This window comes from Artemia franciscana, chromosome 6, assembly GCF_032884065.1.
Source record: "Artemia franciscana chromosome 6, ASM3288406v1, whole genome shotgun sequence".
Lineage (NCBI taxonomy): Eukaryota > Metazoa > Arthropoda > Branchiopoda > Anostraca > Artemiidae > Artemia > Artemia franciscana.
Window position 1 is genome coordinate 27854883 of NC_088868.1, and position 27643 is coordinate 27882525.

Sequence of the window (27643 nt, forward strand, 5' to 3'; positions counted from 1 at the left end):
GATGTGAATATTATCTGAACAGGGATAGAACATTTAGAGTTAACCTTTGCTGAACCGTTGCCGGAGAGTATAGCATTAATCTCATTAAATCAATTTGAAACCTATTGGAAAATTACCCCTGATAACAGTGTTCTTTTAGACTTAGAACCATGAACACAAATCAAATATTCAATGTACTCAATTTGGATCCCTATACGTCCAAACTGAAATCCTGTTTCATACATTTGGATTTCTTTGACTATAATCAAATCTTTAACAATACCCTTATCATTGATAATAGTAGTCCGTCAACTGTAAAGACGAGATATTGGCTATGTATCTTCCAAACAGCGAAGAATATTGAATGATCCTCTTGATCTACTGTATGCATTCTACACATTAAAAACTCTCTTGAGCAAAGTGAAAAATCTATTATTAAAAATAGGAAGCGAGCAAAAGACTTATCAACCAAAAGCTGCGTTTTTCATTCACTATTATATTTTATTTTCGATGTCATGGATGTCCTTACAGTGAGTTTCTCAGCATTTATGTAGAAAATTCTCGATTAGCCGACTTTCTAGTTGAAAATGCCCTCTTTTACCTGTATAATATAAATTTCAACCCTAGGAGTAAAATACTTTAAAAGCCTTCATTCCTTAGATTTCTTCTTCCATGTATAGGTAGCCATTGGTAATGATAAGCAGCGACAACTCATCAGGATTTCACTTGTACTCATCTTGGCATGCAAAGTCAGGGTCATATTTTCAACAATATAATTGAACTTCATTTTTTTATATCGCCTTATAAAGTCAATAATACTATTTATTCAATTTGCGTGTTTCAATTTGCTTATTTGAAGTAATGTCACAAACAATATTCTCATTTGAAGAATCATTTTCTGTAACAGCCAAATAAAAGTAAATAGGCTTCTGAGTTCAGAGTTTATTCACCAATAAATAGAAAATGAAAATAAAATTCTCTTATTCCCCCTCGAAAGGCTCCATGGCCAAGGATACAAGGGGGATTAAAAAAAATACAATATAAGCAACAACAATAATAGAAGAGAACAATAGCAAAATAATGTATAAGATTAAAAAGAAAACATACCTGAGGTTTGGGAGTCAAAGCGCAGAGAAGACAACCATATACCATGAAACAAACACTCAGGGGACATGAACTCCAAAGAGGAAAAGAAAAAGAAAATATAAATCTGTTTGATTCTTAACTAAATGGTCCTTAAAATCGGTTTAGAAGTCTCAAACCAGTGGCATCTCTGTACTAAAGAAGGTAGTGGATGCCAGATCTGTTGACAAGCATGAGGGCATTGAAATCTGATTGAATAGTAGGGGCAGGAGCAATGCCAATATTAAATAAAGAACAAAGGCTATATGGAGCTGAATCAGAAATAAACACAGGAGTTTTTTGAAAAGATTTTGGAAGATGGATGATGAAAGACAAAGGAAACACAAGAAATAATGTAATAATGTAACACAAGAAATATAATGTAATAATGTAGACCAGAATAGATTGCCGAATGAATGAAATCCAAGAGGGCTGCGCAATCATACTCTGTTTAGTGATTCGTTTGGAATTCAAACCGGAAATAATGCAAAAATTCTTTTGCATCCAGAAAACTAAAAAGCCTGGATAGCGTAACCTTCTCAAAAATTTGGTTGAAAACAGATAAGAGAGAAATTGGCCTAAAATTAGTGGGATTACTCTGAGAATAACTTTTATAAAGACGTATAACCTTGGCTTGCTTGAGATATTCATCAAAAATTGCTATCTTGAAAGACAGATTGAGAAGCTTAACTAATGATGACAGAATAGCTGGCAGGATGGCAGCGATAAACCATGTAGGAATTCTGTCAGGCCCTAAACGGTTATCCTTTAAGAGTATTCACGATACAAGCTACCTCAAACTCAGAGACAGAGTTCAAGACTATTGACTTTAAACATGAGGGTCCAAGATAAGATCTGAAATTACAACGACAAGTTGCAGAGGAAGCCGTTGTCTTCCCTATATTAGCAAAGTCAGAGGTAAGCTCTAGCTGAAAATCTTCTTCTCCCTGGACAGTTCTTATCATTGAATATGAGCGTAGTTGGAACTGAAGGAAAAGAAGGAGTAGGTCTAAGAACAGAATTAGTTAAATACCATGTCTTCCTAACATCCTTTAAACGTTCAGAAAATTTCCAATGACAATACAGAGACTTTGCCTTCCAACAGAGAGAATTAAATTTACTCCTATAGGCCGTGAACCGTTGATGATGAGCTGCAGATGATGAACCTTGTAAAGCTTCCACAAATAACTTTTCCTTTTCCAGCTTTTATAGAGATCTGAAGTCATCCATGTATTCAGCAGTGCTATCCTTTCTTAAGTATAGGGTGTTGGACCCTGATGGACAACTTCTAGGATAACTCCCTTAACTAAATCATAACTTAAGCCTAATGTCCAATGCTGGGAAAAAAGACAACGGGTTTTTTGGAAGCAACCCAGAAAAATATATAGATTGGGTGTCTAAGATGAAAGTCTTTTGTCCCAGTATTGGACATGTTGTAATCCAATTAAAGATTTTGTCCCAGAATAGGCAGAGTGATCAAAGTGTCCCAGTACCGGTTGTCTTACGCTACTCATTTCTTGTCAATATTACTAAGGTGTCATAGTTAAGCACTAGAGAAGTCATTGTTAAATAACATGTGCTTATGTATATATAGCTTTTTGCTACTTATTCTTCTCTGGTTATATAATGCTTGATGTGGTATAAGCCAAGAGAAGGACCGGTAGACCTATAGAAGACAACCTGTTAAAAAAAGATGATTCTTCATAATTTACATAATTATTATAGCTAACACATTCTACATGCAGCCTTGCTCTACTTTAGCCCCAACCCTCCTAATATGGAAATCTATAGCTGAAATTACATATTTTCTATTGATTCTGCCAATCTATCCCTCAACCCTAGTACCTGTTAATTGAAGCAACTGTGGCGAAACAAGAACTGGAAAAACAAGTAAAAGGTGGCAGAAAACATTGGAAATATAATTTGGGCTATATATTTGCAAATTAGGCATGTTAGGGGTAATTTGTTGTTCATATTTTGACTTACAAATAAAGTGAATATACCCCTTGATGCCTTTTTGTATGTTCTTTACAAATATAATAATTGCTTATATTGCTAGTTCAAGTTTAAGCACTTTTCGACCTTACTTAACCTAACAAATTTTGGCAGTTAAAAACATACATTATTTTGTCAAAAATGACCAAAAACACATACTTTAATGGAAAATTTGGCATCAAAGAAGAATAAAACAGCATAATATTGTAAAATTTATTAATCCAACTTAATTGCAGAAAATCAGTGCTCATAGATTATACAACATTTAAAAAATGGATTAATAATGAAACAGTAAATTTGAGACCAATGTTTTAAGCTTTTTTATACCCAAGAACTATTTGGGTATATTTTGGTCATTTTCAAGAGCTCAAAAACTTGCAATTAAAGTCCTTATTATGTTTGTAAAGAACATAAACAAGGCATCAATGGGTATGTTCACTTTATTTGTAAATCAAAAATATGAACAACAAAAAATTCACCAATTATTAGTATAGCTGCATGATTTTCAGGTCACTTATACCTGATCCTGTCCCTACTGTTTTTACTTAGTTGAAAAGAATCCAAAGAAAGTTCCCATTGAAAAGGAAAGAGGCCAAAAGTGAGATTGAATTTGTAATAGCTTGGAGGTTTGCCCCTTGAGTCTGTTTAAAGAAAACAGATTCATAATTGAAGCTTTGTTCATTTCAATCTTAGGGATGATCTACATTTGTGACACTTCATTAAATGGTTGTAAAGGGATACTTTTATTTATTTGTCTTGTTTGTTTTCTACATGATTTTTTTAATCTTTAAATTGATATACATTTCTTACAAATTAATTAGTCATACCACAGTTCCATTTGCAAGTTTTGACCTACTTCGTAACCCTGGTGTAAAAATTACATACACAAAATTTTACTTTTGTGCTCAGTTGCCAACCTGAGCAATTGCCCTAAATTTTTAAACCTTGCAAAACATTCACCAGCCACCTCTTATGACCTACTCTCTTGTCTGTACATCAACAATTCAGAGAAAAGGAAGGACCTCCTTACTGGCATTTCTTCCTTTGTACTTATATTTAATGGGTTTAAAAGAAAGCTTCTATTGCTAAGTCAGAAGCCTAGTAAAGGACCAGGTGGTCCTTTAGCCAGGAAGTGCAATAGGAAGCTAGGGGCCAGTCATCCTATGCTTTTGCATGCACTTCCTGCTTACTGACCCCAGATTTCTCTAGGTAACCTGTTAAGTTTGGGCCAATTCTGGCTGAACTTACAGAGTCACGTCACTGACCTTTGTCCCAAACCAAGTAAACTGCTAACGCCAGGAATTAAACCTGTGCCCTTTGGATAAAGGATTCTCAACCTAGAGTGCCAGCCACTTAGGAAGGAACACAAATGTCACCAGAGAACAAAAATTATTTGGAAAAAGAAAATATTAAAAAAAAAAACAACTTAAGTCATAGTTGCTCCCATTTTTCACTGCTGTCCCACAAACAATATGTATTTTATTAAGACAAATAAATTTTAAGACAGATATCAACAAAACTCCATCAGGGATTGTATTTACTTAAGATACAATCAGCAATATGAATGCTTAATTTTGTAATATTCTAGTCTTGAAATAATAAAAAAAGAGAAATTATATGTTCTATTTGTTTTCCACTAGCCCATTTGAGAAAAATCATTTATGACAACTATATACTCATGGTTGGCTCAGAATCTCTCTAAAATGCTTTAAACAGAAGCAATTTTAAAAACAATTATACTGATCAGCAAGAAGAATATTAACATAACTCTCTAAACTTGGCACTTTTCAAGACAATTTTAGCAAAGCAAATGCAAAACTTTAATGGTGTCCTATGTCATCTAAATAAAAAACATTAAAATGTGTCAGATGCATTTTGATATAAGATGCCTCAGAGACTTTTAGTTGAATCTATGAAATGAAGGTCCAGGTATTCCTTTACATTTTATACAACATGTAAAAAGAAAAACAGTTCACATTTTTTCACAAAAGAAGAAGCTTGATGTGAAAAAAAATATATGTATTTTTAACAGAAAGCAACTGACATCATTGAAATAAAATAAAACAAAAATTCATGGAGAATAAATAATATAAGCCATATATTTAACCTATAATGAGGTGGCATTAAAGATTATTTCTAAAATTAGAAAAAACAGTGTTATGGCTTGAAGTTCTGCTCAATCAACAGGAATTGTCTTTTCAGAACTAAGGCCAGAGAAAAAGAGACTGATAACCAAATAATAAGGTGCCCAAAAATTTCAGGACCCTCTAGAGGAAGAAGTAGAAGAAAGTACTTCAAAATACCTTCCTAGGACATACTTTAGCCTGTAGACACATTTCAAAGATAGCCAAAAGTAGCTAAAGTAAAATTTTACCCCTACTTTACCTTAAAAATCCAGTTTAAATAGCAATCTTAACAAACATAGGTATTGGCCTAATCATTCTAAATTTTTTCCAACTAAAATTATAGGATGGTTTAGAGGCTAGGCCTGTTTGATATAGTAATATTTGACTAACTCACCAATGTGATAGCTGCCTGCCTAAGAACTAGCCTTTTTAATAACCAAAAAACTTTCTTCTGCCTCCTTATGAAGCTTAGCCTATGCAAGACAGGTGTAGAATACTCACCTTGCTTTGCTTGCATTAGTGTCTTATTTATAGTGTGCCTTTATTTATTCTTCCTTGTGTGAGTGATTGCTTGCTTGCTTGTACATAGCCTATCACTTTTTCTTTTATAGGTGCTTGGGTTATAATAAACAACTAAACTTCTACAACAGGCCTAGAACACCAAAAACTCTTTAGATCCTAAGGAATATGCATAAGATTACTTACAGGTCACTGAAAAGCTAAGATTATTTCCAATATTTACAGTTTCCTTGTCTTTTCTCTAGACTGAACAATTTCACATGTTTATCCATTTAAAAAAAATATCATGAAAAGAGAAATCACCAATGCAACAGCACAAACACACACACAAAAAAAAAGAGACAGAAGGAGAAAAGGAAGACTGTTTTCCTAAATTAGTGATTAATATAGACCAGCACTTGAATGAGGCCTTAACCCTACTCATCCATACAATCACACAGGTCAAACAGCATAGCCATACACAATCAACCATAAAGAATAATCCATGGACAGGCAGTCATGTCGTCAATAAGTAAAAGTTGTCATTTACCAAACAATAGGAAAAATAATAAAGACAAATAATTCAGAGGCAACAACCCAACACAAGGGCTCATCAGGAGAATACACTGGCCTATAGGGTTTCGCCACTTTAAATTCTCTACCCAGCCAAGTGTTGTGGCTACCACAGAATACCCATGGCATCCCCGTGTCAGGTATCACCCCCAAAATACATGCCTATGAAAGAAAAAAAAAAACAACAGCAAATGTAAAACAACCAAGTAACACCAAAACAAACTTATCCTGTTAATATATCCCTCTGTTTAGCAACAATACGTAAACTAAATATAATAAATTTTACCAAATCACAAATATTAACACATTGCAAAAAACCTGAATGAACTAAACACTTATAGAATTCATCTTTACCATGTAGTGCTCAATAATCTTTTTTTTAGGGATTAAAAAGTGCAAGCCCACGGACAAGTAATACTGAGCGCTCGAAAGGATAATCCGGGTAACCTCGGACGTCATATGCGTCTCACAAAACGCATGGATTAGTCAGACAAGTAATCGGACAAGTAAGAGAACAAGGGAGAGAAAGAAAGGAAGAAAAGTCACGTGTAATTACTCATAATTGGCAAACCTGTAACTTTGCAATCAGTAGGCTATCAAGTTTAGTTGCCTTGAAGGGAAAAAAATTGAGTAAAAGTATAGAAAATTTAGAAGAAAGTATAAGGTATTCTTAATTTTACAATAGTCAAGTAGCTTAAGTGACCTTAAGTATCCTTGTGTAGCCAAGGCTGTTCCTGCATCTTTGTCATATGAATTTGGCTGCTCAACCTATGGAGGATCTAGGCTAATATTCAGCATTGAAATTGGTAGATTCCACTTTAGGGGTCATTTTGTGATCTTGAAAAGTAGTTAAGTCTGGAGAATGAAACTTTGAAAATGCATTGAAAACCTAGGCTAAATTTTCCCCTTAGAAGGAAATTTCAGTTAAGATTAATTATGAGACAGAAATTAGATTAAAAAAAGAAACGGATTAGGATTAGATTCAGTAAAATTCTAGTTAATTGACTTCTTGCTATCTTGGAAAGGGTTAAGGTTAGGAAAATGAAACTTTCAGTGATGAATCTACAGGCTAAAGTATGTCCCGGGAAGGTATTTTAAAGTGCCCACTTCCACTTCTTCTCCCTCTAGAGGGAGAAGAAGTGAATTGAATTTTTTTTCCAATTCCCCCCCCATTGGGGGGAATTGAGGGGAACCTAAAATCTTGGAAAATGCTTAGAGTAGAGGGATCAGGATGAAACTTGGTGGGAAAATTAAACACAAGTCCTAGATACATGATTGACATAACCGGAATGGATCTGCTTTCTTTGGGAGAGTTGGGGGAGGGAGGGTTTATTCTGAAAAAATAGAAAAATGAGGTATTTTTAACTTATGGAGGGGTAATTGGATTTTAATGGAATTTATCTTTGGAAAGATATCATTTGTCAGAGCTCTTATTTAAAATTCTGACCAGATCTGGGGAAGGGGAAGTTGGGGTGGGGGGAACCTAAACTCTTGGAAAATGCTTAGAGTAGAGGGATCAGGATGAAACTTGGTGGGAAAATAATCACAAGTCCTAGATTTGGGATTGACATAACTGAAATGGATCTGCTCTCTTTGGAGGGGGGGGGGAGGGTTCATTCTGAAAAAATGAGGTATTTTTAACTTGCAAAAGAGTGATCACATCTTAATGAAGTTTCATATTTAGAAGAACCTCAAAACTCAGATCTCTTATTTTAAATCCCAACTGGATCCAGTATCATTAGGGGAGAGGGACTGGAAATCTTGGAAAATGCTAAAAGTGGAGAGATTAGGATGAAAATTGGTGGAAAGAATAAGCACAAGTCCAAGATAGGTGACTGACATAACCAGACCAGATCCACTCTCTTTGGTGGAGTTGGGGGGGGGTAATTTGGAAAATAAAAAAAAAATTAGGTATTAGTAACCTACAAACAGGTTATCAGATCTTAATGAAATTTGATATCTAGAAGGATCTTGTGCTTTAGAACTCATATTTTAAATCCTGACCAGATCTGGTGACATTGAAGGGAGTTGGAGGGGGGAACTGGAATTCTTGGAAAATATGAAAACCAAGGTATCTTACAAATGTGTGATTGGATCTTAATGAAACTTGATATATAGAAGAATATTACGTCTCAGATGCTCTATTTTCAATTCGAATCGGATCTGGCAACATAGAGGGTTGGAGGGGGGAAACAGAAATCTCGGAAACTGGAAATCTTGGAAAATGCTTAGAGTGAAGAGATCAGGATGAAACTTGATGGGAAGAATAAGCACAAGTTATAGATACAAGATTGACATAATTGGTACGGATCCTTTTTCTTTGGGGGGGTTGTTAATTTGGAAAAATTAGAAAAATTGAGGTATTTTTAACTTAAGAATAGGTGACTGGATCTTAATGAAATTTTATATTTAGAAGGAACTCATGTCTCAGAGCTTTTATTTAAAATACTGACCAGATCTGTTGACAATGGGGGGAATTGGAGCAGGAAATCGGAAATCTTGGAAAACGATTATAAATAGGCTATTGTAGATACATGATTGACATAACTGGACTGGATCTAGTCTCTTTGAGGGAGTTAGGTGTTGGGATTCAGCACTTTGGCGAGTTTGGTGCTTCTGGACATGCTAGGACAATGAAAATTGGTAGGTGTGTCAGGGAGCTTTACAAATTGACTTGATATAGTCATTTTTACCAATTTGACCATCTGGGGGGCTGAAGGGAGAGGGAAAACTAAAAAAATTGAGGTATTTTTAACTTACAAGTGGGTGATTGGATCTTAATGAATTTTGATATTCAGAAGGACCTCGTGACTTAGAGCTCTTATTTGAAATCCCAACTGGCATTAAGCCTCTGATTTTCCTTTTAAAGCAATCTGTTGATTCTTAGAATTTTGCTAGAGCTCATACCATATGAGCTCTTGGCTCTTCCAACCTTGTCACAAGTGCCATATGAGCTCTTAGCTCTTTTTTGAGTTTTATCACTCTTTGTTGAATGAATATGGAATACAGACCTCACCCTGCTGCCTGTGGGGCTCATGGACTGATATGCTTTGCTCTATAGGTAATGTTACATGTAAGCAAGCCCACTTTATGCATTCTTAGTCTTGTTGGAGAGGGATTGGAGAAAGCTAAAGAAAGTAGGAGAAAGCTAAAAAATGGATGTGTTTCTCTAATTAGACTAAGAAACTATATGCAAACATCAGAATATTCCTATAGCCTATGCAGTAATACACACTTTATACAGCTTGTGATGAAATTAAACATTTACCAAGAAAACTGACCTGCTTTTGTGGATACTTGAATTTTGTAGGCTTATCTTAGTTTTGACAAGATTTTTGGATGAAACTTAAGTTTTGTCACAAGGTTTTGAAAATATATATTACAGAAGTGCATACATTTTTTAGCTTTTAAAATCCCTCTTCAATGAAAATAAAAATGTGTAAAGTAGGCACTGGGCAGGGTTCTGAAGCCAAGGGAAATGTTGGGGTTGGGTAATATGAATGAATCAAACAGTTTGTGGTAACAAACTGTAGTAAGGAGCAACCCTGCTCAATAGTAACTGAAACGTTAAAAAATGGAATTTTGATACCAATGGTTACATCAAAAGAATTGCATTGTAATGCTGATTTAAAATATATAAGTTTTATCAATTTCAGTCTTACCCATCAAAAGTTACAAGCCTGAGAAAATTTGCCTTATTTTAGAAAATAGGAAGAAACACCCCCAAAAATCATAGAATCTTAATGAAAATCACACCGTCACATTCAGCATATCAGAGAACCTCACTGTAGAAATTTCAAGCTCCTATCTATAAAAATGTGGATTTTTGCCAGAAGACCAATTGCAGGTACATGTTCATTTGTTGTTTTTTTCCTAGGGATGATTGTATTGACCCAATTGTCCTAGAATGTTGCAAGAGGGCTCATTCTAATGGGAATTAAATGTTCTAGTGCCCTTTTTAAGTGACCAAAAAAAATTTTCCCCCACAGTCCCCATTGGAGGGGCTGCAAGTTACAAACTTTGACCATTGTTTACATATAGTAATAGTTATTGAGAATTCTTTTTCAGGGGATTTTTTTGGTTGGGGGGGGGGATAAATGGGAGGATCTTTCCATAGAGGAAGATAATTTCAATGAAGGGGGCGCAGGATTTTCTAGCATTATTTAAAAAAAAAACAACGAAAAAATGAATATGAAAAGTTTTTTTCAACTGAAAGTAAGGAGTAGCATTAAAACTTAAAACAAAAAGAAATTATTATGCATATGAGGGGTTCTCCTTGTCGTAATACCTTGCTCTTTATGCTAAAGTATTTTTAGTAATATCAACTATTTATTCTATGGCCTTTGTGATTCCGGGGTCATTCTTAAGGAATTGGGACAAAATTTAAGCTTTAGTGTAAAGAGCAAGGTATTGACGAGGGGGCAAACCCCCTAATATATGAATAAAAACATACAGATATAGAAGTTCGTTATGTAAGTTAATTTGTAAGTTATGTATATTTTTTACTAATGAAAACTTTTGTAAAAAATTAAAAGTTCTAATTGCCTTTTTAAGTATTCAAAAAGTTGGAGGGCAGCTAGTTCTCCACCCCTGCTCGTTTTTCTCAATATCTTCTGACTAATACTATGAGAAAGCCATTTAGCCAAAAAAAAAAAAAAAAAAAAAAATGTGCAAATTTCGTTCTGATTATTTATGTGTGGAGAATCAAAATATGCATGAATTCAAAAACGTTCAGAAATTAAATAAAAAAAACAAGTTTTTTTTAAAACTGAAAGTAAGGAGCGACATTAAAACTTAAAACAAACAGAAATTACTCTCTATATGAAAGGGGCTTTTCCTCCTCAACGCCCTGCTCTTTACTTACCAATACTTAAAATTACTTACCAACTTTTGAAGAAACTTAATTTCAGTTGGGGGGCAAACTGTGGTCCTGGGGGATAAACCAAGGTCTGAGAGGAACAGATGCCCTGCAGTGGCATAACTTTGTCTAATTCTGGAGGGAGGGCAAAGTTGGGGACATTTTTCCCATGTCAAGTATGCCTAAAAATAATGGTGGAAACAAGAAAATGAGCCATATCACACAATTCATGGTAATGAACTGTGAGTAGTCTTGGGTGAGGTTTAATATCAATACCAGTACAGGCTATTGCATGATATATTGATATCAAATTTCAAAACATAAATATTGATATTAAAGACAATATTATTTTTTATTTGGTATCTACTGGTGAAAAGATCCAACAGAGAAAATTGTTTTGTAAATGGTCAAGAAGAAGAATAATGTATTCAGTCCATGGACCCATCTATGCTGATGCACAGTGTGTACAGCTGAATCTGTAAGTTGGCAAATTATGTTTAGTAAGGACTCCCAGATGTTGCTGAGAACCTCTGAAAGGATGGCTAGATAAAACACCTTATGGGCCTTGTTCAGATCACACTCATACCAATTGCTACATACTTCAATTTGCATTTCAAGAAATTACATATTACCCCTGACAATGTTTTACAGTATGAAAGTAAAATAGCTAGAGACATGGATTTGGTCTTACTGGAGTCTGTATCAACAGGTGTAGTGCCATGACTGACCCTATGATTGAGCCAGTTTGTGGGGATTACATGACAAAGTTTCAGTAAAAAATACAAGGTGAGCTTCATCAGCAGCTGCATCTGTCATGGCTTTCCAGATTTTCAGTAGGAAATCTTTATTACCAATAAAAATGGATCCCCTCAAGTTGTTGAAGTTTTGAAATATGGGTCTCAGAAATATATTTAAAAATTTGTCATAAAATTAATGTCTGCACCAATACCCTTTCTAAGAGTGGTTTCCAAGCCTGATAAGTTAATCATTTAGTTAATGGCAAGAAACTGAAAAATAAGTAAGGAGCAACTCAGCCAAATAACCAAAACTCTAAAGCATGAACAATAGGTACATCAGGCGAATTGGCTTTTATGCTCACTCCATGTATATAATATTTATCATATGAATTTTGAATTAAAAAATTTAAAATTTTGAATGAATTTTAAATTAAAAAAAAAAAATTGCCATCTTTCCTTAATTGAAACGAAGAGATGTAACCCTAAAAGTCGGAGTGAATATTGATTCAAATCGAGACAACTTTACCATCGTAAAAGGTTAATACATAACAGAGTTTGAAATTTTATGTTCTTGAACTTGTTTTGGACCTGTCTTTTAGCTAGCCGTATTTTTTACTAAGATTTTACCCTTAGTTTCCACTGATGCGTTTTGGCACAAAAGTGACTGTTTTTGCTTACTCTGTCAGTTTTCATCTGTTGTTTGTTGCAGGTTTGTGCATAATAATGGTTCAGTGGCTGCATTGAAATATTTCTACTGATGCTTTTAAAATTGCATAGTGAATTAAAAGCTTTTTAGAACCATATATTGTAAGTAACTGATAAACTAACCATGTCCATCAGAAGTTGTCCCTTCTGACAATTCATGTCCATCAGATCAGAAGGACATGAGGCCCATGTTTTTCTAATCCAAAATTTTAACCCAAAAGGCTAATAAAGATTCTACAGCGATTTACTTATTGAAGTGGTGATGAGCTGTCTAACTACTGGAAATTTTTCTGATTGTTTTATGATGACGTGATGTTATAAAGGAGGCAGCAGAAGAATTAACAGAGACGAGATCAGTAATGCAATAATAAAAAAACAATAAGTTACATTATTTATTAAATAAAATGATTGAATGAATTGCTTTAAAATAGAAGGAAACATATAGTACTGATTAACAAAATCAATTAACTGAGACGAGATCCATAATACAATAATGAAAAACAATAGTATAATATATTATTTATCAAAGAAAATGATTGAATGAATTGTCTAAAACTGGAAGGAAACATATATTTCTGATTAACAAAATCAGTTAACAGAGACGAGATCAGTAATACAATAAGAAAACAATAGGTTAATATATTATTTATCAAAGAAAATGATTGAATGAATTGCCTCAAAATAGAAGGAAACGTATAGTTTTGATTAACAAAATCAGCTAACAGAGATGAGATCAGTTATAGAATAATGAAAAACAGTAGGTTAATATATTTTTTATCAAAGAAAATGATTGAATGAATTGCGTTAAAGTAGAAGGAAACATATAGTTCTGATTAACAAAATCTTTTTTCTTATTATAAAGCAAGAATTTTGTAGTTCTATGATGTACTTACACATAAACTGCAATCAAAATATTAGAAGCACCCACCTGCTTACATTTATAAATATTACAAAGAGTATAGGTGCAACGTATAGCAAACTTTTTTCTTTAAAATGTAGGCTACCCTGACTAAAAAGATAATGGCAAAATTATATTCAACTGTAACCCTTCCTCACCTTGTTTATCTAGTACTTTTGATTTTCCTTTATAAAAATAACAAGTTCTTTTAAATAATATTATTTTATATGCTAGAGATGTCACACTATTTATTTAACTGCACGTTAATTTAAACTTCTTTCTTCTTTCAAGGAATAAGTTCAAAAATTGTACATGAATCTTGTGAAACGGGCTTGTAGAAGAACATCTAATAAACTTGTCTATTTATCAGTAGCTGTTAACTGGATGCTGGTACGAAGACGAGTCAACTGATAAAACTTTTTTTGTGTAGGTACAGTTTCTGTTCATATTAATACAAATCTGTTGTAAAAAAAAAAAAAAAAAAAAATCAGTGGCTCAAATTACAGATTTTAAAGTACCAATTTAAACCTAAAAATTGAAATTCCTAGAATTAGATAATTTCACTAAATAAATTATGTTCAATAGCTGAAAATTAAAAAAAACGGTTTGTTTAGTGGTGACATCCAAACCTTGATTCATGGAGGCGGTGCATACAGAGGGACAGAGGAGACTTTCCCTCTCCTGAAATCTTGATATTTTCATGATTCCTCGAATAATACAAGAAAAAATGTCCTTACAAATAACTTATTTTTTGTCTTTTTCGAAGTTGTGTCCTTTCCAAAATGTTGCCCCCTCTGCACAACAAAATCTCATGTATGTGCCTGCATGGAGTCTTTCATAATTCTAACTAAGCTGATTTCTAAAGAATAGATTTTGTAATCTTTCTAACAATTTTTAGGGGCATTTCAGTAGGGCTTGTGGCACACCTGTGAGGACTTTTCCAACTACTGTTCTAAGGATTGAATGCTGAAACTCAGTGTCTAGATACTGAGTGAATCAATGCACATGTGTGTTTTTCAAAGGGAGTGATGTCAATTCACGAAAATATTGGGGGAGGGTCGAAGTATATTTTTTTTTCAAAATCAAGGGGTGGGGGGCAAAGTGCATTTTTTTTTTAAATCAGGAGGGGGGGGGGCAATTTTTTTGTCTCAATAATATATTCAATGGAAATATAATAAAAAGACATTTTTCAATGAAAAACCAAAAAAGATACTTTTCAAAGAAAAACCAAAAAAGATACTTTTCGAAATCGAGGGGACACATACCTCCTTGTCCCCCAAAATTGATGCTGGCGTTTAAAGTCATTAAATCTGAATACAAGATTAACAAAGCCAAATTATATATTTTGAAATAAATATTCTAAGGATCTGCAGTTGTAGCTCATGATTACTAGAAGTAAATAAATTTCCCCTTAAATTTGCAGGTCAATTACACAACAATTTGCTATAAACAAGATTAAACTAAAAAAGAAAATGTCTTTATTGCTAGGACAATTGCGAAAATTTTATTAAGAACAAGCTAAGAAATTCCTTAATGCAGACTGAGGTGGAAACTGTAAGCTACATTTAGGCCATGTGCTGTATTTTATTTTAGGATGTTCATACTTCAACTTTTACCCTCCCATTTCTTAACTATCAATTGGAATTTGTTTTCCAAATTTGCTTGCTGCATATCCTGTTTTATATGCTCAAATTGCAGTTTCAGTTGTATCTTTTATGCCAACTTTAATGTACATTAGACACAACTTGTCTTCATCCTAGGCTACCTACTATGGTTTGATTTTGGAATTGTTTGTTGTAATATTTTGTCTTGTATTCAACAACCTCAGTAACCTTTGCGTATAAACTTCTCTGGAAATTGCTGGCAATGTTTGAAGAGTATATGGTACATGCTGAGTTTCGTTTTAGCACGCTCATATGCAATTTTAACATCATTTTTGTCATTGGTTGTTCTAAAAGCACTTAAATACCAACATTAATGGAAATAAAAAATAATTTGGTTAAAGTATTTATATGCCATGAATGTTATGGTTTAGTATAGTCATTGGATTATTTAAGATCATCACTTAAATGGTTTACGAAGAATTGTAAGTTGAAAGAGGTCTAATGTGCCTGTGTTTCTGAAGCTGGGGAGGGAAGGGGCTTAAGCTCCATGGATACTGCAAGTATGTAAACATGAATCTTGGGGCAATTCTGATTACAATTAGTTTTAAACTCTTACTATTCTACCAATACTTATTTATGAAGCCTTTGTTATAATTGAATTAAAACAAATAAAAGTAAAGAGCAAATTTAGCAATTCTTTACTTTTCAGTAAAATGCAAATGCCATTCTGTATTATTGGGGGAGGGGGCACCATATCTATATGTGGTAGTTCGTGTTTGTCTTAAGTTCTTCTCAATCGGCGACTATGACTTCTGTCTATTTTTTCATTCATAGTAATGTTGGCTGTTTTAGTTTTGTAAGGTAATTTCTGGTATTTAAATTTCCCACTAAGCACATATTTCTCTCCAAAGGATTTTTAATTTTGACCAAAGTTGGTATTCAAAATTTTCTCAGATTGTTAAATTTAGAACCAACAGCCTCAAAAGCCTAAATGATACCACTTTAAAGAAATATTTCATGAATAGCCTTCGACTCTCCCAAATTACGGCCCTTGTCCATGGACCAAGGTTCCCAAAATATGTAAATATTTTTATGCTTAAAACAGAGACTTCACTGCTGCATTCTATTTTAATTAGTAATTCTCTTTATATTGGCTATTTCGTTTTGTTTGGCTTGGTTTGGATTACTTGATTCATAAAACTGGGATGGACCCTAACCTCAGATTTAAAATGATTCAAATAGCCAATTTAAGACAGAGTCTTCATAGATGCAATGTGCACATGCTTTGCCTTGTTAAACGAAGAGTCATACGAGGATATTCAATTTGCATGAGTGAGGGCCGAAAGTAAGACTCTTGTGCCTGTTCCTCTTCCCCCCACCTATTTCCACTTAATAAGTTACCATGCCCAAACACAACGAAAGTTGGCAATTGCAGGTCTAAGAAACCACTTTGGTAATTTCATGTATGTACTTGAAAATATCCTATGATAACATTTCTGTAACCTGCTTCTATTGTCCAAACTTTTAGAAAAAAAAACAAAAAAAAAACAAACAAACAAAAAAACTTAGTGTGAAAAAAAAATATGGTCGTCATATCCAAATTTCCATACATATGTAAAAATATATTATTGGAATTTTCTTACTGTTGATCTTCTTGATGGCATCTGACCATTTTTCTGATATGACTAATAATGAAATAGTAAGCCCTAATACAAAAGCGTCATAATCTGTGAAAGTACCATATTGGCCTGACTCAACTCCTAATTGATCTTCATTGTTTAGTGCAAACATATAAAGGTCGTGAAATGAAGTGGTTTTTTGATACTGTAACTCGGGGTTTTAATATTTATTCCTTTTTTAAGTTAAATTGAACTTTGGAGGAGGCAGCAGAGCTTGAAAAAGGGATAGAAAAGTCAAAATCGTTGTCATGACATCTTCAAGATTAATTCTGAAAAATTTGCCACCCAAGGTAAGTTTTGGAAGTCATATCTCTTAATAACCTAGAACTAAAATTATATTCCTTTTGACTAAGATTCCTTATGTTGAAGTTAATTCCTATTTAACCTTTTCATAGTTTGTCCCAAAGAGTATGGGTAACCTACAAGTCAAAACTGGTGCTAGCGTAAAAAAAACTTTTCAGTATAATAATAAGAATAATTAATTTAATTTTTGTAGTTGGTAATATTAGTGTAGTAATAAGTTTCTGATCTCTGGTCCTGGTTCCATTTCCAGTTCCAAAAATTATAGAGAGGTATATTGACTATCATCAATTCCTTTCACCTCTTTGACTCCTTCATCAGAAAAACTAGCCATTGGAAGCACTATTATCCTCCAATCAGAAAACAATTAGTGCACACTATTATATTTATTAACTCCTTATTATTGATTGTGAGAAGTGCGGGTACCCAAGCTGCCTGTCCCCAGCAGTTTAAAACCACTAGGCCGGCTGGTACCAAGATGGCTCTTCCTACTCACTCCCGATCTCATCTGCACAATCAAATTCTATAAGTAAATTATCTCCTTTTCAGTTGACTTCTTCATGCTTTAATAATCACTAAACAAATCGTCTCCTCTTTAAGATATCAATAGATGCCTTAAATATCTTACGATCAATATGCCAAGGCAGGTTAGAATTTAGGATAGCAGTATAAGTATTTGGAATCTTAGCCAAGGAGCAGAAACGCTTTAGAGAAATAGTGTCCTCACTCAGAGCCTGGCAATCAAATAATACATGCTGAAGTGTTTCATGTGTTGAGAAGCAGACACGGCATAAAGGGGAATGATGTAGCTTCCAATTAAATAACAAGCTATTTAGAAGAAGGGCACCTGATTTTAGCCGGCAATATAGCACAGTGTTTAGTCTAGTATGAAACGGGGATAAAATTAATTTACTCTGAGTAACATTAGATCTTTCCCTGATAATATCTTGTGAATTGAAGTCTGAGGAAAGACTAGGGAGTAATATTGAAGCCTTTGCTGCTAGAGAATCCGCCGTATCATTATATTTGATGCCTTTGTGACTTGAAACATGTTGGAAGTAAATCTGATTGCCCTTAGTCGTAAGATTAAGAAGATGTCTTATAATACTATATAAATCCTTGTCATTGGCAATTCTATTAATATTTTGGAGCAATAGTAATGCTGATTTAGAGTCGGAGAGACAGAGTATATTTTCAGATTCTATGTTATAATTTATAAGTGCAGCCCGGGCCAGGCCAAAGGAACGTAATTCTGCAGGCAAAATGAAAGATCCCAATGGGAAAGGAGAATAGAGGTTCAAGTTCAGGGATGGGATACATGCTCCTGCTCCAGCTCTCTTCCTCTGCACAGATCTATCTGTATATATTTTTCTATGATTAGGGTACGCCTTTGAGATCTGTTCAGCCAAAATAGTCTGGATCTCATAGTTAGGAATCAGGTTTTTATTAATTGAAATAAGTTCTACTTGGCAACCTGGTGGATTCATATCCCACGGAGGGGACTCGGTAAAGGGATATGCATAAGGAGAGTATTGATTCCAATTTGGGACCTCAAGTTGAAATTAGTTCCATGATGGATGGGTATTGGGACAGGCTGATTTCCCAGCAAAGGTATGTGCATATAAAGCATGCTTGGTTCCATAAGCCTAGATTTGCAAGAAATATTTAATCCTTAGACCAGATGCTCTCTCACTTAGGGACACCAATCCAGACAATGTTTCTAACTTGGACAGAGGAGTGCTTATGCACACCCACAGCTATTTGAATAGCAAAATTTTGTAAAGATTCAATAATTTTAAATAAGGATGGGTGACGAGCTGAGAAAACTTGGATCCCATATTCTAGAATTGAACAAATGTATAACTTGTAGAAATCCAATATAAGTTTAGGATGACATCCCCCCTTTCTCCCAGCAAGTCTCTTCAGAATACAAAGTCTCTGAATAATCAAAGATTTCGAAAAATTAATATGTTCATGCCACTGCATTTTAGAATATATCCATAAACTAAGTAACTTCACTGAATTGTAGCATGGGATCTCCCTCGAGAAATTGTTGAGTGGATTAGGAGGATCTGTAGTACCATTAGCAAATATAATGGTTTTAATATTACTGATTGAGATTGGGAACCCAAAAGCTAAAGAGAATCTCTGGACTAATCTTATATCTTGTTGAATAAGACTTTGAAGAAGGCCACTTGAGACCCACTTACAATGAACTTTGTACTGATACCGAAATTTTGTGCCAATAAATTTTGAGTTAATTTGAGCCAATCAGATTATGATCGAATTTTCTCATTGGAGGAAAAATTACACAAAAAATTTTGATTGGCTTAAATTAGGGCAAGCTAAATCTTGTTAATAGTAAAATCTCATTGTGAATGGGCGTTTATTCTGAACAGCTGATGTTTTCCAACATACGAGGCGTGGATACGAGGACCCCAGTATTAAATAGTCTCTCCATTTTAGAGTTTTAGTCCCGGTACCAGTCCTTTTAATTTCAAAAATAAATCCTATAATTAAAAAATATCTATTATGTTTTGATTTTAACTCCGAGTAACTTTACGCAACTCCCAAATCTGCAACTCGCAACTACGCAACTCACATTTGTTGATGCAAATATCAACAAATACCTGCTCTAAATATCTGTTTGTTGGAACAAGCTTATTTGTTTCAGTTTGAATCTGAGGCAATATTACCACCTGACTGTGACAGTAGAAAAGATACATTGCTGTGCTGGAAAAAAAGTGAAAAACAATAGTCGCGGTAATTATCAACAAGAAGTTAATCTAAAAAGGGCTCAAGATATATAACGGTTCCCAGGGCCTGTTTTCAAAATGTTGTCTTAAAACATTAAATAGAAGAAAAGAGATGAAGGCTGGAAAGTGCTGCCATCTACTTTTACCAGCAGTTTATGTAAATGATTTTGGATGAGTTTGTTATATTATTTTCTTTTTTTAAGACTGAGGTATAGGAATGACATCCTATGTACCTCTTGGATCTTAATAGTTCTCTCAATAAATAATAAAAAGGCTAAAAACTTTACACCTTTCTTACTAGTGACATTAGAAAGTCGTTCCATAGCAAGAAAATCAACGTTTACTGTAAGAGAGATACAATTATTTTTGATGATAATGTGTGGTCCTTCAATAGCGTAAATAATAAAGAGTAGCGATAATTTGGTTCAGAAATGGGATACAGCGCACGGAAAGCTATATAGGTTCGTTCACTGTTATCATGAGCCAATGTTCCCAGATTCCTGGCACAGGGTAGCGTAGCCTTAAAACCGAAAATGCGCAGAAAAAATTTCAAGAAAAAATAAATTGAAGGCACAATTTTTCGGAACAGTGCGCTTAAAAAAAAATGCACCGATTTGAAAAATCCAATGCTAAAAAACTTCAAAACAGCGCCCAAATGACTCAAACAAGCTCCAGCTACATCTGGCAGGGCTGAACTCTGCTTGTGTTATTTCTAGGGCTTGGAATCAGTCCCTAAAGTTCATTTTGGCTGAAGTCCCTTTTTATGTAGAACGTCCCTAAATTTCCCCAAAATTTCCTATTTGGGAGCATGGTTGGATTAGGTTAATTATGGCCAAAGTGTTTAATATCTATTTTCAAACATAGATAGCTATTAACGGCACAAAATTGGCCTGTATGGTTGGTGAGATGGATGGATCACATTGGGGTACCGTTCAAGGATCGAGTGTAACATTGGCCTATAGATATTTTTAAAAAGCTGATGGCTTGCATTGGGAGCCAAAATTTATTTCTTAGAAAACTAATAATGATAGGTAGCGATGGGCCTAATGTCAATAAAAAGGTGTGGTCGCAAATACAAAACCTCCGAAAGAGTTTGTGAACATTAGAACGTTTAACATCCTTGTTGTGCACAACGCATTCATGAAAGGACTCCAGGAATTTGACGAGGAGCTATTGACTTTGTTGTCATCTTGGGACATTGTTTCCATGGCTGGCCTGCACGATGTAACGATTTTAGAGAATGCCAGAAAAAAAGGTGTCCCATACAATAGTTTCATTCAGCACGTCCTAACAAGGTGGCTGATGTTGGGTCCTACTGTTCGCTGAGAGATTGATCAATGGCCAGTACTTGTGGAGTATTTTTTGTATTACGTGCCATCAAAACTTTACGCTAAAGATATGAAAACTTGTTTTCCTTGGCTCTGAAACGTTGTACTTAACGACGAATATTTTAAGCTTTAATGTTCAAGTTTTTGTGAATTTGAATTGGTCTTGTGCATTTTTTTTTTTGGGAAGAGAAGTCCTTTGACAATTCTTTAAATAAGACTCTCCCCTGTGTACCTCACTGTCTTTTAGGAGGTTTGCTGTAAATTGCGACTGTTTTTTGTTTCAACAAAAAATAGACGATTAAGCATTAGACGGTTAGCCAAGTTATTGCAATTGCAACAATCACAGTGTTCCGTGGTTGCGGTTGTAGTAGTACATTTTTGTTTCATTTTGCAGCAATACTTTCTTATTCCGCCTTTCTTTTGCAACGTTAATCAGTGTTTGGTTTTATTTATCATTTGAGACTATTTCGTTAGTTTGATTAACATTTCTTGGCGTTTTAGACTCTACCAGGGGTCGCACAATCCTTTTTACTAATTCTCGAATGCGTTTGAAATTAATGTTAATCATTAAGGAAAATCGTGATTCATTTCTCTAAAGATGGAAAATAACATTAGCTCATTTGAGACTATTTCGTTCATTCCACCATTTCATGTCTTCGACCAGGAGTTGAATAACCTTTTCTTCTAATTCTCGAATGCCTTTGAAATTAACGTTAGTCTTTAAGGAAAACCGAGCACAAAACAATTCATAAATACACATGGATGTCCTCAGATGGTCGAACGGGAAATCAAACCGATCCCTTCCTGGTATCGAGACGTTGGAGAAGCAGCCTGGTTGATGTACGTGTTCTGGAGGACCGGATTTGAACTCAGACCACGTTTTTGTGGTAGCTTAAATGCGAGTTAATCTAGAGGCTCAGAAACAGAAAGCCAAAAAGGTTTCCAAACAATTTGACAACGACAAGTTGAAGGATCGGGATACACGCAGGTTTTTTTTTTCATATCTCTGCAGAAATATTTGAAGCCCTAAACACACTTGACGATGTCACAGATGTGGAACGTATCTGGGCTTCAATCAAGAAAACGCACCATGAGGTGGCCGAGACAACCATCGGATTCAGGAAAAGAAAGAAAGGAGAGTGGATATCTGATAACACCTGAGAATACATAAGGAAGCGAAAGGATACCAAAACAGCTACTTTGAGCTCATTGAGCCCTGATTAAAAAGAACGCTTACAGCTCCGCTATAATGAGGAAGATAAAGCTGTCAGGAGAAGTGCAAGAAGAGACAAGAGAAAAATGATTGAGAAGAAAGCGGCGTTTGCTGAAAAAACCGCCGAAAGGGGGGACTCAAAAATGGTTTATCGTTTGATAAATAAGATGGTCTGTAAGAAAGCAAACCGGTCGTCTCTGATAAAAGAGAGAATGGAGAGCTAATCTTTGACCTCCAGGAAGTTGATGAAACATGGGTGTCACATTTCGAGAAAATCTTGAACATACCCCGATCTGACGACAGAGAAATTGTACCTGACACACCGTTTTTACAAATTAACATCAGTGCTGGCCTTCCCATCACCGAAGAAGTAATAATAGCTACGAAAACGCTAAAAAATGGGCTGGTGTAAAAGGTATTCCTTCGAATCTATTAGTAAATGGGCCGCCCTTCTAGTGAAAATCTGGAATAGCGAGAAGATCCCAGTCGACTGGATTGATGTCGATTGCTGTGCGCTTGATGTTAAAAAGCAAGTTCGCATTTCACAAACGGCCCTTAATTCCTACCAAAGTTTAACTTTTACTGAGGCTAATATAGAAATATATAAGCCCAAAATTCTTCTAAATCCTCTACCTTTCTTTTACTCCAAAGCTACCTGGAATATATTTTGCTTCGACTAAAAATCGAGGAAGTAATAAAATTGTTTCAATTAAACATGTTGATAACTTACTTAATGTTTTAAACTGTTTAATGGTTAAATGTCTTTTTTATACCATATTTTATTTCTTATGGTACAACTTTAGTCGAAAAATTGATTCAGTTTATTTCAAGGCAACACTGGTAACACATCCTGATACCGTATTTAATGTCGTTGATGTTGAGTTCATTGTTACTCCTGGCACGACTCCCATTGTCTTTCTTTTTAATTTATTGTTTGGTTTTGTCTGCTCTCATTGACTATAGTCATTTGTTGCTTTTTCGAGTTTTCTTTTTTATTAGAAGAATTTTCTTGGCAGAAGCGATATGGGTGTAGAAGCCAAGAAATAAATGTGTAACAAGCAACATTGCCAAAGTGGTACGATTGTTCCGCTTTTCAGCCCTATTCTGAGATCTGGTACAATGCGGTATATTTGTAATTTTTTGGTATAATTCAAACTTTCTGGTACATATTGGTTTTATGTTCTCGTTTCTGACTTGGTGTTCAAGTTCTAGTTTATCAAGTATTTGATTCCTACTATGCCAAATTTTTAATCTGCTCTTCATATAGTGCAAATTAATCTCTTATGGTACAATTTTAGTCATAAAATTGGTACTATTTATTTCAGTTTTTTGGCAACACTGGCAGCAGGTCCATATATAAGGGTTCATTTAGGGAGTGGGGGGGGGGATAGAAAAGTTGGCTATACAAAAAATAAAAAACCCTCCCCGCTTGTGTACATGCCTGATTTGTATATGTAGTTATTCAGCTTTTAGGGGGGATTCTAAGCTGAATGTAACGTCATAAACCGAGAAAAAAACTTTTGCCGCGCTTAGTGGAATAGACTTTTGTCTTTTTTTTCTGTATCCTCTTTTGTTACAGTTATAATTTAATGAGTCAATTGCCCATGTTTCAAATAGAAAAGCACAATTTCATGAAACAAATATATCGAATTATCAAATATAATCTATCTATCTATATATATAAAAATAAGTTGTCTGCCTGTGGATCTGTGGATCAGGTGACGTCATGTTTCTGTGTCGGCTGACGTCATGAAATTAGTTGTCAGGTGACGTTATGTTTCTGTGTCGGCTGACGTCATGAAATTAGTTGTCGTCATTTTTGCTTTGACGGTGACGTCATTCAAGTAGTATAAGACATATGTTCACGTAGAAATCTATTAATGTTTAAGTTTACAATGACTGATGAAGATGCTCAAAGAGTCTATGCCAAAAAACTTGCTGCTGATAGTTCCTCGGCACGCTTTCTTTTCTGACTTTCTCTATCAGCAGCAAGTTTTTTGGCATAGACTCTTTGAGCATCTTCATCAGTCATTGTAACTTAAACATTAATAGATTTCTACGTGAACATATGTCTTATATAACTTGAATGACGTATAATTTCAGACTTAATTTCTGTGTTGACTGACGTCATGAAATTAGTTGTCGTCATTTTTGTTATGACGATGCTTAGTATATTGTAAAACACATTAATTTGGTTAATAATATACCATTTAAAACACCAAAATGAACATGCTGGAGTAGTCACTCGGTGAGAGAGGGTGTCAGAACGGAGAATGAAGGTCCCAGGTTCAAATCCTGGTTAGGCTAAAAAAGGTAAAAATCTAAAAACTAAAAAAAAAACTGAAAAAACTAAAAAAGGCAAAAACTACAAAAAAAACTAAAAACTAATAAAAAAAAATTAAGAATAAAAATAAAAAAAAATAAAAAAGATAAAAACTAAAAAAAAAAGTAAAATGAAAAAACGAAAAAAAACTAAAAAAGCTAAAAAAAAAGGTAAAAACCAATAAAAGGTAAAAATCTAAAAACTAAAAAAAAACTGAAAAAACTAAAAAAGGCAAAAACTACAAAAAAAACTAAAAACTAATAAAAAAAAATTAAGAATAAAAATAAAAAAAAAATAAAAAAGATAAAAACTAAAAAAAAAGTAAAAAGAAAAAACGAAAAAAAACTAAAAAAGCTAAAAAAAAGGTAAAAACCAATAAAAAACTGAAAAGAAAAAAAGGAATAAAACTAAAAAAATTTTCATCTAAAAAACTAAAAAAAACTAAAAAAGGTAAAAACTAAAAGAACTAAAAAGAAAAAAAAACTAAAAAAAGGAAAAAAACTGAAAAATAAAGGAGAAAAAGAAAACTAAAAAAATATAAATAAAAATAAAAAAACTAAAAAGATAAAAACTTCAAAAAAAACTAAAAAGAAAAAAGAAAAAAACTAAAAAACCTAAAAAAAGGTCAAAACCAATAAAAAAAACTAAAAGGAAAAAAGGGAAAAAATTAAAAATTTATTTCATCATATACCAATTCAAAAACGAATGTATACCGGGATGACGACCGGGACACAGGGAATATAAATGACACAACTACAACGGGGACGCCGGGGGGCACAGGGGGATATAAATGACGACCGGGACACCGGGACACAAGGAATATAAATGACGCCCGGGACACTCAAAGAGAAATCAGAGACTGGGACACTGGGACACAAATGACGACCGGGACACAGGGAATATAAATGACGACCGGGACACAGGGACATAACTACAAAGGGGACGCCGGGGTGCACAGGGGGATATATAAATGACGATGGCGACTCAGGGAATGGTCGATTAGCAATCACCATCAACAAAGCTCAAGGGCAATCATTAGAATCATGAGGTATAGATCTGAATACGGATTGTTTTCCCATTGACCATTATATGTTGCATGTTCAAGAGTCGGTAAACCTGACAATCTATTTATATGCACAGACAATGGGACAGCAAAGAATGTTGTATATTCGCAAGTTTTACGTAGTTAAAAACATATATATATATATATATATATATATATATATATATATATATATATATATATATATATATATATATATATATATATATATAGTTTTTTGAAAAAGCCAAAAGCCATAGTTTTTTGAAGTGTCTTAATTTTTTGGGAACAATCTATTGCCTAAGAAGGAAGTCGGGGAGCACCGTTCAAATACGTACTTGGGTCGATTATCGACGTCATGTTGAGAAATCGTTCGACTCGATTCATTAATAGAATAATAAGTGATCCGAAGCCGAACTGATCAGCCATGACAGAAAACGAAGGCAAATATTTTTCTTTTGTTTTTGGTTTTCTTTTATTATGTGAATGTTTTTTTTTATCTGAAGTAGCGAAATTGCATGTTTTGTAACTAATTTCGTAAAATATTTGCAAAAACAAATTCTTTCGTTATTAATAAAAAATGTTGTGTTTTTTCTTTGCAACGATTAATTATTCCGTGAGAACGGGTGTACTCCGTAGAAATGGTTCTAACATGAAAATCGGGTTTATTGACACAAGTCTTTCACCGGAGACCGTTGCAGTGTACGGTGCGGTACGTCGGTACATCGAACGTACAGTACATTGAACTTCAATGGATAGCTTTAACCATAGTATAAAACCTTACAATTTTAAAAATATATTTAAGGACCTTTGATAACACTTAATCATATCCCTTTCGAAGAAAGAATTAATGTAGAATATTGTAATATAAGAATTAATGTAGAATATTAATGTAGTTTTTACCAAATATTCCACTAAGGTAAAAATAATCTTTGTTTGGTTTAACTGCAGTTTTAATCAAAGTGGAAGATAAAAAAGCAAAAAGAAATAACAAGATAAAAACTAGCTGAATCAAATTAGAAAGATCAATCTCTATGGACTTGAAGTGAAATTTGTGACCCTTTTACTACATCAATTTTAAAGACTTTAAGGCCTTATTATTAAGTTTGGATCTAATAAGTACGTTCGAATGGCACTTCTTTACAATCGTACTTCTGGAAAGTAAGGTATTTCTACTCCTCGAATATTAGGGTTGTTTTCCAATTGGGGTCTGTACCGTGTAAAAATGATTTATTGCAATATATCTAAGAACCAATCATTTTGATCAAAAGTTTCTGTCAATCGATTGACGTATGCTTCAATCAACCTTCAATCAAACCTTCAGTCAACCGTTCAGTACGACCAAAGCTAATCTAACATACTGTTTTTGATCAAAATGATTGAGTCATTCAAAGTTTCTATTAATCACCGTCAACGCTTGACTCAAGCGTCAAACAGGCTCCTAGACGGTCAATCCTGCCGGAATCGATTGACGGAAGTTTTTGATCAAAAGGATTTACCGTCTAGGGCCTCCTGTAGGCTCACGTACGTGTTCAGGGGGAGGACGTAGTAGATCTAAAAATATATAGAATATATCCTTGTGTTCAATACATAGGGGTGTCTCGTACTTCCTTAATTCAATAGGAGATTTAATAATAAACGAGATATTTACCTTGTACATGATGGTAAATTCAACGTACATGGTAAATACAATAACAGGTACATGGTAAATATAATAGCATGTACATAATAAATACACGGTAATTGGAATTATGATGCCATTAATTACCCTGGAACTATATATGGAATTATGTTTACCACTAACTTGTACATGGTAAATGAAATTATGTTAAGTATTCTTTAGGTCTTTAGGTTATAGGTACTGTAGGAGTTCTTGTTCCAGCATGGCCAGCCTTCAGAGTTGTGTG

The 27643-nt window shown here is 34.1% G+C and overlaps 1 protein-coding gene and 1 long non-coding RNA gene across 7 annotated transcripts in view; both read left to right on the plus strand.

Moving 5' to 3' along the window:
• Positions 1-6811: 6811 nt before the first annotated feature.
• LOC136028275 (probable RNA-binding protein 19) overlaps positions 6812-27643 on the plus strand; it is a 112496-nt gene continuing 91664 nt past the window's right edge. The window contains exons 1-3 of one of the 6 annotated variants that reach the window (XM_065706016.1): positions 6812-6957; positions 13783-13921; positions 16958-17064. In XM_065706016.1, coding sequence (XP_065562088.1) covers positions 17023-17064 — 42 coding nt within the window. In that variant the 5' untranslated portion in view covers positions 6812-6957; positions 13783-13921; positions 16958-17022. The remainder of the gene's footprint in view (positions 6958-13782; positions 13922-16957; positions 17065-27643) is intronic. The other 5 variants (XM_065706014.1, XM_065706018.1, XM_065706015.1 and 2 more) reach the window with 5 other exon arrangements.
• On the plus strand, positions 24483-25755 carry LOC136028276 (uncharacterized). Its single transcript, XR_010617792.1, has 2 exons — positions 24483-24684; positions 24882-25755. It is a non-coding gene; the product is annotated as an uncharacterized LOC136028276 (long non-coding RNA).